Source organism: Chelonus insularis, unplaced genomic scaffold (genome assembly GCF_013357705.1).
Source record: "Chelonus insularis isolate UGA/USDA-ARS -01 unplaced genomic scaffold, ASM1335770v1 scaffold_277_pilon, whole genome shotgun sequence".
NCBI classification, from domain to species: domain Eukaryota; kingdom Metazoa; phylum Arthropoda; class Insecta; order Hymenoptera; family Braconidae; genus Chelonus; species Chelonus insularis.
In genome coordinates this window covers 499,000-513,657 of record NW_023276791.1, presented here as the reverse complement: position 1 = coordinate 513,657, position 14,658 = coordinate 499,000, and the positions used below count along the sequence as shown (strand labels likewise).

At 30.9% G+C, this 14,658-nt stretch overlaps 1 protein-coding gene across 2 annotated transcripts; it reads right to left on the bottom strand.

Annotated features, from left to right (window-relative positions):
- Window positions 1-836: 836 nt before the first annotated feature.
- bark (protein bark beetle) lies at window positions 837-14,429 on the bottom strand. Of its 2 annotated transcripts, XM_035093552.1 has the most exons (8): window positions 14,017-14,429; window positions 13,607-13,938; window positions 10,481-11,010; window positions 10,228-10,397; window positions 3,900-10,107; window positions 3,688-3,813; window positions 3,486-3,512; window positions 837-3,330 (listed from the first exon to the last, which is right to left on the bottom strand). In XM_035093552.1, the coding sequence occupies exons 2-8, from the start codon at window positions 13,910-13,912 to the stop codon at window positions 1,836-1,838; spliced, it is 8,862 nt and encodes a 2,953-aa protein (XP_034949443.1). In that variant the 5' UTR covers window positions 13,913-13,938; window positions 14,017-14,429; the 3' UTR covers window positions 837-1,835. The 2 variants fall into 2 exon arrangements, with proteins under 2 accessions (XP_034949443.1, XP_034949444.1); XM_035093553.1 differs by lacking the exon at window positions 3,486-3,512.
- Between the last annotated feature and the right edge of the window lie 229 nt (window positions 14,430-14,658).

Here is a 14,658-nt window from a genome sequence, read left to right as displayed (position 1 = left end):
GTTTTAACATTTTTCAAAAGAACCCAGACTGAAAATTTTATTGAAATCAGCAGAGCTGAAGTGGTTGTGGACATTACATTAATAAAAAAAAGTGTATTTTTATTGTCATTATTTTATTCATATGAAATAAACATCGGTTCTGAATACTTAATTAATGAACATGATTCAAATTATTGTGTCTTAAAAACTACATGAGTCATGAAAACATATCATCTGCAGCTCAACTAAAAATCTTAAAATTCACATGAGTAATAAAATTATTATAATTCGACATTTGATATTACCATTTTATTTAGGAGAGCTAAAACTATGGTTATATCTATTTTATTTTAAAGATGCATGAGATCTACGCAAAAGCTTGAAGATTGTTTAATTCCATGAATAATTAATAATTGAAAAAAAAAATTTATTGCACATTTTAGGTCAATATTATTTTTTTTTACTTCATAAGTACAAAAAAGATTTTATTTGGAACTTAATGGTTGGATATTTATATCTTGAGTAATTTTATTTACGTGAAAATGTAACGTTACAAAACCATGTAAATACTTTTATAAAAATTCGGTTGTGATCAATAATCAACCATAATCATTTCTAACTATCATTACTGCTAACCATTAGATAAAATGAATCAAAACAATTCTATAAACTATCAATGTTTAATCTAATTCTTAAAATAAACAAATATTATCAAAACATAATATAAAAGAACAAATTTTCGTTCATTAAAAATGATATTTTTTGAACTTATAAATATTTTTAATATTAATTACAATAGACATTTTCGTTGTCTATAATATTTATCTGTTTATGGATTATATAATAAAGGACGGATAATAGAATGCCAGTCTATTAAAAATATATACCATTTAACGTTACAAATATAATATATACGATATAATAATTTATAAAAAGACAGAAATGATATTTCTCTTAAGACCAAGTGGACTTATGAATCCAAAAATGTCATCATCGCCAATTTTAAAGTTTAATATATTTATGAAAATATAAATTCTGAAAAAACAAAGATCACTAGATACTACACGAATCCATTATATTTCTCATATACGTATTAATCTTTAAAATTAGTGTATACCAAAGTATTCTATTGAATTTCTGTAACTATAACTATTACTAATTACTATTCTTTACATTTTTTTGTAATATATAAAATGAATATTCATCATTACCGAATAGATTGTGCGAAATATTTTTTGCTAATTTTTTACTACACATACTAATCAGATAATCGTTTAGCTATCAAATTTTATATCACAACGTATCGTTAGTTTTTATGGATTATTATAATATAATAATTTCGTTTGAAATACCATTTATCTCGTTCGGCAGTGTATTTATTCTTATTATAAATTTATAAAAAACTTAATCTCGAATTTCAGTAGTTACTCACATGTATATAATATCTATGGTTCTTATCGAACTATTTACAAAAAGTTTATAATTTCAGATAAAGTACAAGTACGTTAATTAATATTGAGCTGAAACTGTAAACAATCTGTAAAACTTTTACAAAATTTTATAGAGATCACATACATATATCCAACTACCTAAAAAAAAATGTACGGTTTATATACATTGATATATTTGAAAAAATGCGAATTTTTTCAAGAGTGTATGGTGACGAATTTAAGTTTTATAAACTTAATTATCACGTCAGCTACATTGAAACAATATGTTTCAAAATTAAATGATAATAATGTCAATGATGGGGAGTATATAGTGATAAAAAATACAGAGAAGACAATTTTAAATGAAGTGCATTGATATGTATAAATAATGATGATATGATTAATTTATCTAGCTTTGTACTTATTTCACATCGCCGTTTCTAATGGCTGACTTTTACTTCTAGATTCTGCAGATAGTTGTGTAAGTTCAGTTGGTTCATTTGATGGAAGAAAAACATCAAAGTTGGTTTCTAATATAGCTTCGCTTTTAGAACGTAAAGGTTTTTCTTCTCCAGTATCTAAATTTGTTTCTAATAAAGTAGTACTTTTTGGTCGTTCTTCACAATAGTATGACTGAGAGGGTGTAGCAGATGAGAAATATGCTGGAACAGGTTCAGACCCTGGAGTCATTATTGGAGTTTCATTAGTTACATATTCTGTAGGCTCACTATAATTTTCAAACTCTAATGGAGAACTGTAAACTGGAGTTGCTTCAATATCCCTTTTGAGTTCAGTGATAGAATCAGTCATCGCCAAACTCGAATTTAATGGTAATGTTGAAGCATTGTTCAAATATCCAGATTCATTAGCTTGGTCAGTTGCAGAATCATCACGTGCTATTTCACTATTAGCCATCGATGGCCAATTACTATTTGTTCTTGAAGTAAAAGTTGAATGACTTCTAAAGCCATCATTTTTATAGGTCATATCAAACACAGGATTGTCGGAATGCATGGGATATTTTTGAATCGCTCCCTTCAAATCACTTGTACTTGGTGAATATTTAGGATTGTGCGCCTCATAAACATCATAACTCTGATTATCTTCAATAGAAGAATTTAACTGCGATTTATCCATTGAATCAATACTACCACCACTCATCATCTTTTTATAATCCAGAGATCGTGACGTGAGAGTATCTGTTGATTTTGTAGCAACTGGTTTTCGTCTATAAGCTAATTCCGTAAATCCTGATGTTGATCCTACAGATCGTAATGAATGTAATGATTGTCTGATAGAGTTACGTCTCTCAAGTCTTTCTATTTTACGTTTCTTCGATTTAGAAATCCAAAATCCAATTGCAGCTGCCAATAAAGCTAAAGCTGCTCCAATAGCTCCGAGAACTCCAACAGCTACAATATCTTTTCGCCATGAAAGAGGATCTATGTGTATTCGAGGATCAATTTCACATATGAATGAGCTTGGCTGACTACAATGGTCAATCTCAATAGTCTGATATGTGAATGTAGTACATTGATCGACACGTTCCAGTTGTTGCACCCATACTCGTTCAGAATAGTCAAATCGTTCCTGTTGTTTTCGTAAAAATCTGTATAGCTCTAGATAGCTACCCATTATAAAAGGCATTGATGCGTTTGCTGAGCGGCAAAATTCCCTGGCACTGTAAAAATCCATTGGAGCTCCAATATAAATATAACAAGTATCTCCAACAAGATCCCATGATGGAGGACATTTGCCATTCAGAACTGATGCATTATTCATGTGGAATGGTTTGTAATCGACTTGTAGTAATTCAAGAGAGTCCTCACGATCTCTTATCCGTCCTGCTACAGCTAGTGTTTCATTGTAACCCCACCAATTATATCTTGCATCGACATGAGACCTCCATTTTTCAAATTGGCTGTAATTTTTATTATTGTATTAAATATACTGTTTTTCATTTATTAATAATAATAGGATAGAATTAAAAAAAAAAGAAAAGAAAATCTAAAAAAAAAATACCACCAATATCTACACAACTGTAAAATTCAATCTACTAAATAAAGAATTACTTACTTATCAAACCATTCAGCGTTGATAACTCTGATTATATAGACATGCACATGCGATTTTGAATATATGAAATTAGAAAGAAAATAAATATTACTTAGATACTTTACATAATTATCAATAAATACAAGCAAGAGATCATTCTAAGATAAATTCTATCATATTGTATTGGCATATTTAAATAGAATAAATTTAGATTTTTACTTACAACGATCGATTAACAGTGAGAATTTCATAATCATTATCAGGATTGAAGAAAACGTTATCTACGTATTGTTGGCCTGGAGTTCCAGCGACTACAGTACTGCGCCCATTTCGATCTATCGCATAATTGCTGAATAACAAAAAATTCAAAATTTAGTTATAAGTTGTTTTGGATAGACTATTTTTATAAAGTAATTAATATATATTTCAACTTACTTGTAGAAGCCATTATGCGAAGTACTTTGATAAATTGGTAGTCGAACTCTTTCGAATCCTGATATTACTAACAAATGAAGCCCTAAATTAGCATGTAGATAATTAAGTGTCATGTTACTAACAACTTGTTTCAATACGATATTGCTGTCATATGGAGCTGAATTTTTCATAAAATAATTTCGGAATATTGTAACTTCTTGGTAAGGACTGCTTTGTCGTCCTTCTACGTATAATGCTGGTTTATTATAATTTTCAGCAAAAAGATTATTGTGTATCCATCCTTTTAGAGAAGTCGCCGAACCTCTAGAGTCAGATCGGATCAATACTCCTCCTTGATTACGTTGTACTAGGTTATTTCTAAAGTATAATGACTGAGTATTTTGTACATCTAATTTCACTGCTGCTTCACATGTAGTAAAGTTTCCGTAGTACTTTTTACAATTATCAAAAAATTGATTTCGTTCTAATGTTATAACTGCATTTACTTCACCAGCACTCATATATTTTACAGCACCTTCTTGGCAGTTTGAAATAACGGAATAAGAAATATTATGTTGAACATCACGATTGAAACCGATAGCCGAAATGGGTAAAGTCACGACCTCAGCAATAAATCCATGAACATTGCTAGCACCATTAGCAAACAATCGAATGCTAATACTTGGCCTTTGAGTTGTAAATAATTTTTTCCCAGCTTGGCTGTTGAATTCAAGATGACCAATTTCTTTAGCAGTAGCATTATAAATATCTCCATCATAAATCGTAATAGAATCAGCTCTTCCGGGTTTTCCAGTTGAATTAAAGAGATTAAACTGTAATAATCTAAATCCAAATGGTTTTCCTAAATTTTTAAAGATTTTTACACAGTTAACAGGATTATTATCGTATTTATAATAAATAAGAATACGTTCTTCGACTGCTAGTACTTTTGTTGTATCACAAACATCAATCATACTGAATAAATTGTAAGGGATATTAAGGTTTCTCAAAGGAACAAATGAGCTTTCTTCAGCTTCTCGTCCTTCGCCAGTAAGTGAAAGTAGATTAATACCATTACCAAGAGCATCATCAACTATATTGAAAAGTAATTCTACTGTGTAGCTCGGAGATATGAAATTTATACCATGATAAGCACTTTGATTAATGGAAACATGCGTAATTAATGGACTTTTCATTACTGCCTGAATAGCTGGGGACTTTTCATTATGCAATATACCAGCTCCTGTGATGTTTACGTATTTCAACACTGATTCTACTCTTCTCACAGTTTCATGTGTGATTATATCATGAATACGATGTTCATATAGATAATGCTCAAATTCAGAATTAGCTATGCGTATTCCGCCCCAATAATCATGAGAATAATCAAGATTCCTTTCTCCACAATGTAAGAATACAAAGTTTCCATCCCATGGACAGTCGTATTTGTGACCAAATAATTGACCATTCAATCGAATTTGACATTCCTCAAGACTCTCTTCATTTCCTGTACATTGAAGTGGCTCAGGCCAAGACCAAATTCTAGTCAAGGAGCCAGGATGAAGTTCGTACCGTCGATCGTGTGAGACATACACATTTAAAGGATCATATCCTAATTGGCGACATGCTACTTGAGCATTCCGTTCAGTGAATCGTAAATCACACAACGGAATCCATTGTAAAGTTGTTCGATTGAAAAATTCAAGAAATCCTTCATTACTATTTTTACTATCACATGATCCTTCCTTGCAAAGCCGGATAGTATCATATTGTTGGTAATTTTTCTCAATAATTGTAGCTCTCTTGTAATTGGAGTTTAATACTTTTAATTCTGGTGCGGTTTCACGTTTCATTGGCCTCATAACTATTTCATGCCCTACTACACCCATTGCTTTAAGAGTTCCGAGAACTAAAATGCCCACATTTGGTGCAAACTCCATTACTACATCAGGATAAATATTAACAGTGGCATCTGGCATAATAGTCAAGTCAGATTTTATAACGTAAGGTGTTGATCTTGGATATATTTCTAAATTCTCAGTAATTCTGCCATTAAGATTATCAATATCTACAGTTGATCCCATTTCTTCAGACATGGAAAATGATGCGTCAAATCTATCTGTCATAAGATAAGGTCGGAAATTAGCTACGGCATGATTATTCCAGTCATCAAAATCAAAAATTCTCTTTTTAATCTCTACATCATCTACAGTTCCCCACCAATTCTTCTGCACGTTTATTCTGTTATTGATTTTAGCAGTTCTAATTCCTGCGATTAATTCATAATCCAAGAAATTGTTTCCAAATAAATTTCGATTGATGTTGACTTTTTGGATGCCATGGAATCCGACAACATACGATGGATTATTAGTCATTTGATATATGCCTCGACTCATTTCACTATGATTGTGATTATTTTTGACTTCATTCAATAAGAAATCTGCAGGAATTTCACCAAGTATTTCCGACTGGCTGTCTACTGAAAATTCAACCATGAAGTCTCCACTGTTGTTTTCAATATGATTATTATTAATTTTCATTTTCTTTTCCATTCCTTTTATAGCAATTAATCCAGTTTTACACTGATTATTATCAAAGGTATTGTAAGAAATATTCAACGATGCATAATGCCCATCAACTACAAAGCCAAATAAGTTATTATTACGCCAGGTATTGTTAATAAAATGTAGAGAATGCGTAAAGTTCTCATTATATTGCCATACATAAGGTAAAGAAATATCTAGGCCACCTTTTTGATTTCTTTCTATTGTGTTACCTTTCATAACCCAATGGAATAAATTATTTGAGTGCCTCATATCTCTGCTGAACTGTACGATCCCTTGTCCATTATCAGTGATCAACGTATTATTTATATGAATGGTAATTTCAGTAATGTTTGATTCAAAAACGTTCCAAAAAGGTGCATTAACATATATTGCTTCATCTTGATTATGAGAAATTTCACAGTTAATTAAGCGAATTGATTCATTAGCTTTCCTCAAATAATGATTGCCAATTTCGTCTAAATATCGGTTGTAAAAGGATGTGAAAATTCCACGCTTGTTGCCTTTTATTTTAGTATTCGATACTGAAAGTGTTGGAATAGGACCTCTTACAATTCGATTTCGTATATCTTGAATTGGTGCTGGAATAGTAGTGATTATTAAGACGGCTCCTCCAAGAGCATTGAAACCACTGTGATACTCTAATAAAATTGTAAATGAAGTTGAAGATACTGGAAATACAGACAAATCTCTTTTTACATGCCAAATGTTGTGATGAGAATCTATTTTTTGAGAATCATGAATTATTATTTGTTCAGTACTTCGATTCTCTATTGGATTTAATAGTTGAATACCAATTACATATCCTGGAGTACATTTTATTTGAATCACTCGATCGATTTTTTCACCAGATTTCTTATCACTTACAATATATTTTATTTCTCCAACATTCAATTGAATTAAATCATTTTTTAAACTTGGAATTTGTATTGGTTTAAAAGGAGTATCTACAGTAGAGTCATAAGATTGCATAAACCATCCAGCAAATTCTCTTTGTTCTACAGCCGAAAGTGCAGGGTTGTGTCGGATTCCTGCTATTTGATTATTTTCAATAAATGAAGAAGAAATTTTTAAACCTAACTGTTTGAAACTTATTCCACTACCTTTGTTATTAGAGAAATGGCTGTTTTTCACAGTATTGATTGCGTCTGCTGAATAAATATCAGAGTAAATGATTCCAAGACCATCTTGAAGATTATTTACTATTTTAACTCCTTCAATAGAATGACGAGCGAAATCAATTTGCAATGCTGGTTTAAATAAATTAGTAGTGTAATCTAAAAGCCCAGCTTTTTCGATTGTAATGAATTGGAGATCACTACGTTCTGCTAATGATCCAAAGCGTAATCCAGCCCAAGCGGCTTCAGAACATTTTACCCCAACGTCATTGTCGTGGGTACAAGAATTTTCAAAATCACCAGCATGCTCTGCTTTACATTTAGATATGTCAATATCATCTTCAGTACACTGAATGTTGCTTAATATGATATTTTCATTGGTTCCTGCACTAGGAATTTGTGATCTTTCTAAATACCAATTATTAGGATCAAGTGTAAAACCTAACTGATGACAAACAAGTGCAGCTGCACGAATATTCCACCCATAATTACACACAGTTCCCCACTCATTATCAATCCTGACTTGTAATCTGCCTTCTTTATTGGTTCTTCCTCCAAGTAATCGTACGGGAATTGTCGTAGAGTCATCAATGGTAGCCGGAGTCATGGTTACGTCCTCTTTTTCTTCCTCAAAATTATCCATGTCATCACTCATAGTATCATTTTCCATTTCTATTATAATTTCTTCTTTTAATGTCATCACAATATTGCTTGATGCTTTTCCTCTCGCATCAAGCTTTCCGGCAACCATCATTCCCACAGCTGGAGGAAATTTAAGAGTTACTCCAGGTTGAAGAATTAACTTTCCACCAGGTCTTACATTTATGTCTCTTTCAACAACATATTCTCCAGTAAATAAAACCTCTAATCCATCTACTTCTCCTCCAACAAGATTAGTTCCAGGACGGTTAAAAGACGGTACGAACGTTGGATGAGTAATAATTGTATTTGCTGAAGGATTACTTGGATGAAGTGAAAATGGTAAATAATTAATTTTAGCTAAATTATAACGATCTTTACGATCAAACAATCTTTCATGAATTTTTTGTTCTTCACCGTATCCTAGCCAATTGTAAGTACAATTAATTATTTTACTCTGATCTTCTAAATGTGATCCAATTTCATATTGAGATTGTAAATTATGGAAAATGTTCCGGAAAATATCGACATTTGCTGATGAAACCACAACCACTGCTGCTACACGTGATCTAGGAGTTAATTTAGAAGTTTGCATATACTCGTCATCAAATGGTTCTTTGATAATATTATCTCTCAAGAAATTTTTCATAAAAACAAGTTTCTGAACTTCACTATACGGCGATAGTCCAATGCTTGCAACGAAAATACCTTTATTTTCATAAAATTCATTGTGTTGAATAATTATTTCTGCCGGCAAAATGTTAAATTCTTCATACAATGGATTTTTTATCAAAATTCCTCCATAAGTATGTTCTCGAAAATGGTTATGTTCAATTTTTCCAATCATATTTAATGCTGGACTTAGTCTGATACCAAGTTTGGCATTTTCTACAAATACATTATGACCGATCTGAAGCATGAGAATGCCCTGATTACTCCTCCAACTGGATTCTATTTGAATTGCATTCTCAGTGCTGCTATTAAAACAGTTACCCGTTATATTTATGTAAGATATTCCAGTAGAATTACTTATCAGCACACCAGCTTCTCTATTTTTGAATATTTCAGAATATTCTATTACGGTGGTTTGATTAAAATATAAATATTCACTAGTAGAGCTATCATTTAGCCAAACTGCTACACCAGAACCTTGATTTGAAGATATGGTTGTTTGTGATATATTACGATTCCCTCCGGTTACTGTGATGTTTACACCTGCACCATTATTAAATGATATCCGACTTGCGGTTATATTAATATCTGGAACACCAGCAAGAACATGAATACCAGCTACATGATTGTTATTTGAAACTGAAGTTTCGTGAACATGAAGCATAGATCGTAGTTTTTCAGCTGCTATTCCACGACCATTATTATCAGAAATTGCACTATTTGTTACATTGAGATCGTATATTTTCTTATACCCTGACAATAATTTTATAAATGCAAACACTTGAGTGCGTGGTTGAGCGTGAAATTTAATATACAAGTTCTGACGAGTTGATGTCACACTTTGAGGCAATGTTCCATTTCTTATAGAAACACGTGCTAATAATTTATCACTAGTACTTATACCATCATAAACTTCAATTGTTGCACTATCATTTCGATCTGTTTTCATTTGTAAAAATTGCAACGTTAACACATGACCTGGAAGTGTTAAAATGTGTTGCGGACACTCTTTGAAATTCGGTGTGTAACTATTTTGTACCATGGATATTGTAATTGGAAATGTCTGACTTGTTGTGGTCGGAAATGTACATAAATCATATACACTTGCTTTATCAAGCTTTTCGTCTGGCCTTTCATCGTGATGAACATATTTTATACCGTCAGCACCATTATTTAGCACAACACAATTATCAATGTGTGTTAGTCCCATTGAGCTGTTTACATAAATTCCATAGCCTGTAAAATAAATTAGAATTTATCATTTAGATCATTTTATTCCTAGAATTATTGTTTTATTTAAAAAACAATGAATTGTTGCTGGCTATAGTAATTGTTTTTATGAAAATTATTATTTACCTCTATTATTACGTATCGTACAATTAGTGATAGTTATGGGAGCGTCGGGAGATGTAACGTTGATACCCGTGAATGCTGAATGAAGCACTGAAATCCATTCCATTCGCGGTGGAACACCTTCCACATGTAGAGCAGATGTAATATTATTTTCTCGTCCATTACCTGCATACCTGTTGCATTTTTACATTAATAATATCTGTAGTTTTTTTTATTGTTATAAGAAATATACATTATCTTGTAGTAAATAACTTACTTGATGTTAACGTGTCGAAGAATAGACTTAGATCGTCTGGCATAAAACGTGTGTTCTTGAATAAGAGGTTTATCGTAAATAGCATTTTCAAATCGAATTCCTCGCCAATGTTTCGTCATTTGACTTGCTCCGTCATAATGTGGTAAACACGCGATTGCAAGATCAGGATGATAATCACAAACACCAGCTCCCATTTGTCGAAGCTGCCATTGAGTACAATCTTTTATCGATGATTCAGTACCACGGCATTGAGGTTTTTCATACAATAATCTAGATTTTGCTGGCCATTGTCTGTCAAACCAGCCTGACCATCTTCCACCTTGGAACCCAAGCTGTCGACAAGCAACTTCATAATCCGCTCGCGTCCAATTACGAGAATTTGTACAGACTGCTCGCCATACTCCGTTATGGTAAAGCTGAACTCTGCCTTCAAGAGGAGTTGGACCATCTACCAGTCGAATTGATGGAAACTCTGATTTGACTGTAGGTGTTTCTATGCTTGTTAATTGGATTTTATTGTCTGCATCTCCCTGAAAAAAAGTAACATTCATCAATAATTTTGTAGGTTTTAATTTATTCCACTAAATTGTTTTGTATTAGTGACAACTAAATATTTAAAATAAACCTAATTATTATAAATAAATCTAATATTTGAATAAAGCTGGCACATTAAATTAAAAATTGCAAAAAATAGATGTTATTTTCTCCGGCAAAGCAAATTATGTTTAGTACTTAGAGCAGTCATATCAAATGAAAGTAACGATAATTTCGTTAATTAATTGAAATAAAAGATATTACTTGAGTCATAGGTTAATCCCGGTCAAGATTCCTAAATTACCCTTTAACCCGGTACATCTTGTATCATGCTTGTAGCATATGTGTTGTACTGTTCAAGAAGAAATGAATCATTCTTTCATTCATAAAATACTATGATGTTTCACAAGTTAAATAAAAAATATTTAATAATAAATTATTAAGATACCGTTGTAATAATTTTTATAGATAATAAAATAAATCATGATCCATACTTGAAAAAAATTAGAAAATAAAACTAACATCTAAGTGGTTGTAAAATTTGATTATTGATTGTGTTTTAATTAAATTTATTGTTAGTAGACATTGGATAGAATAAGGCTTCGTAAAATTTCATTCTCATTCTCTCCAACTTGTCTCGTTTTTTCTAAACTACGGACTACTGTAGAACGTCCGGTAGATTCTCGAGTTTCGGGCCACTGATCTTTACGGTCGGTACATACACATAACACCGGAACTTGAGGTTCTCTATTGTAAAGATACATTTCTTCTCATTTATAACAGTTTTACTACGGAAATTATTTAAATGGGTTAAATAAACGTAACTTATTAGCAATTAGTCTTTTTAAGATAACACGATAGTTACATACTTCCTTCAATCCTGTAATTTAATCAAAACATTTCGTTATTATAATCTTCATTACATATCCAATTTTTGGAAAATCTAGTAAAAACATTTTCAAATATATTGTCATAGAAAAATCGGTATATTTTTATATATTTATATTTACATCCGGATGAACTAGGTATTTTATTCATAGGTTCTATATGACATACGAGGAATTTCCGTCACTAGTTGGTTGTATAATTTGATGCGCTAGCATTGAATTAATTCATTTCTTTATGTTTTCATGTCATATTTATGCCATAAAAATTAGAGCAATAATTTTTTAATCATTGTCATTATTTCTTATTGAATTTGATGAAAGCGTATAACGAGTATTATTATAAAACAAACATACATTTTGCTTTTACGATCAAAGCTCCAGGCTTATATGGAACACCGTTTTGATGCAGTTTACTACATATGTCTTTGAGAGCGAGTGATTCACTTATTCAAATAAAAAATTATTACGGTATAGTATACTCTCATGTCATTACGTATACTATATATAGAGTTCGTAGGTGTATTTTTGTCGTCTCGTTAGAAATAATTATAATGATGTTTTTATGATATAATATGTCAATTATGGTCATTAATTATTTAATCAAAAATTTCCCAGTATAGATTTTTATTACATGAATGATTGAAAATATGATATTTAAATAAATACGTATTGAATTTCATTGACTTGTTGAATTCAATATTTCTGACTAATCACTTATCAAGAAAAAAATATAAATACTCGTAAAAGTTTGTGATGTGCAATGTTAATGAATCATATATAACGAAACTGTGATTCATATCATTCATCATAATTATCATCTATTTATTATTGACAATAAGAGAAAAAAAGGCCAATATTTTTTTAGTGACAAGAATAATAATAAAAATACAGTCTGGAATTGTGATATGAATATATTACATAATTTTTTATTCATGAAATAATTGTTTTTCATTTTTTAAAAGTGAAATGACATGCATAATTGATTGTAATGTGAATCATTGTAAAGAAAGCACGTATTTCTGAATCAGTATTCATCATTGGATAGCAAAACGAACATAAGTTTTAAAATGTCATTATTCTTATCACACTATGATGATATACAGATATATGTTTAAACTGTGAAAATTTAAAACGATTTCTAATCAAATTCAACGATGAGTTAAATGAAAAATGATAAGATAAACATTCCTTGCCTGATAAAAGTTTTGACGAGACTTTGAAAAGTTATATTGTCTGAAAAACGTGCTACAAAAATAATGTTTCGTCTAAGAACAACTTCTCTTTTATCACATAATTTTATGAATATTTGGTATTGTATTGAATCCTTATTTTTCTCCGAAAATTTCATCAACAATACAATACTTGTTGTACTATACCGTAATCTGAACTATGCTCTCACTCTCCCTATTTCTCTGGACAAAGAACATTCTCAAGTCAAGCCAGTAAATATTCCAATATTTTATGTTTACCTTCATTGCCAAGTTTTCACGATAATTTTGAATAATTATAGAAAAAAATACAACAATAAAATGAAAGAATAGTAAAATATATTTTTATGGGAAATTTAATAATAGAAAAGATAATAGCCTGACTCTTGGATATACAAATCAAATATGAACTCCCAGAGTGGGAGGAAATAGAATGAGAAAGGGGCTCTATTGTCATCTTCACGGATATTAGTTAAAAAATTCAACAGCACATTTACCTTTGCCACAATGGTTCCTCGAACTGTGATTCCTATCATAGGCGCAAATCGTATTTCAACACCTGGTTCAATTATTAGCTGGCCATTTTTTTCTATAATCAAGTCTTCTCGTAAAATATATGGACTCTCCGATCTCTTGAGAGATTGAGGTCCATTGATGATATGTCCGCCGAATAATTCATTAAGTTCTCTTGCATCATTATTATCAGTAATTGATGGTTCGGTGTAATAAATCGATGGTGAGTCTGTTGACAATTCAGCTCTTGACGAACCCAAGATAATCAAGAATAAACATAACCAGTGCATTTTGTACGTGCATTCACTATTTATTCCTAAAACAATTTATCAGAGATGAATATAAAAATTCCATGAATCATTCAAGATGTAACACTATTTTTTCCCGTTATTACCTTATTTTAAACTTAGAAAATTATCTCTATATTTAGTATTTACATGGTATCTTCAATGATGACACTAGTAAATTTTATTTTATATTCTTTATGAAAAATTTCATATAATTTCACTTTTTCCAACACACTGCTTCATTCACTTTTCATTACAATATAGTTAGCAAAGATTCACTAGATATCCAAGAACACAGAACTCTCCCATCAATATACATTCCCAAGGATTGATCGAAAAATATTTGTTGCTTGTAAGAAACTTTATATGTAACATCACAAATAATAATTGAATTGAAAATACTGTATAAAAAGTACGGTAGAAAAGATTAAATGAATTAAACTTGTGTGAGAAACGTCAGACTGGGTGCGGTTGAACTGCTACCAGGGACGCTGTTCGAAGCTATTCATTTGCCTGACGGTTAAAGTTCTGCTGTGTATCGTTGCAGGCGCAACTACCTTTCGAATAGTATACACTCGGTCACGTGACTTTTACGTCACACAGGTTGTAGACAGGTGAACATTTTTCCTTCCAGAAAATCAAATAGTAATCAAACTGGTTTAATCTTCTTTTAAATGTTATCATAACAATTTGTAATTATCATTCTATTTAAAAAAAACTAACGATAAATATTACTATTAAAATTTCAA

What these genes read in the sequence shown, in the direction of transcription:
- bark (XM_035093552.1), bottom strand. Translation starts at nt 13,912, where the DNA reads ATGCACTGGTTATGTTTATTCTTGATTATCTTGGGTTCGTCAAGAGCT. An exon ending in TACGATACGTAATAATAGAG is followed by an intron (nt 10,108 to 10,227) that starts GTAAATAATAAT and finishes TTTATTTTACAG; the next exon opens with GCTATGGAATTTATGTAAAC. An exon ending in TCGCATAATGGCTTCTACAA is followed by an intron (nt 3,814 to 3,899) that starts GTAAGTTGAAAT and finishes TTTGTTATTCAG; the next exon opens with CAATTATGCGATAGATCGAA.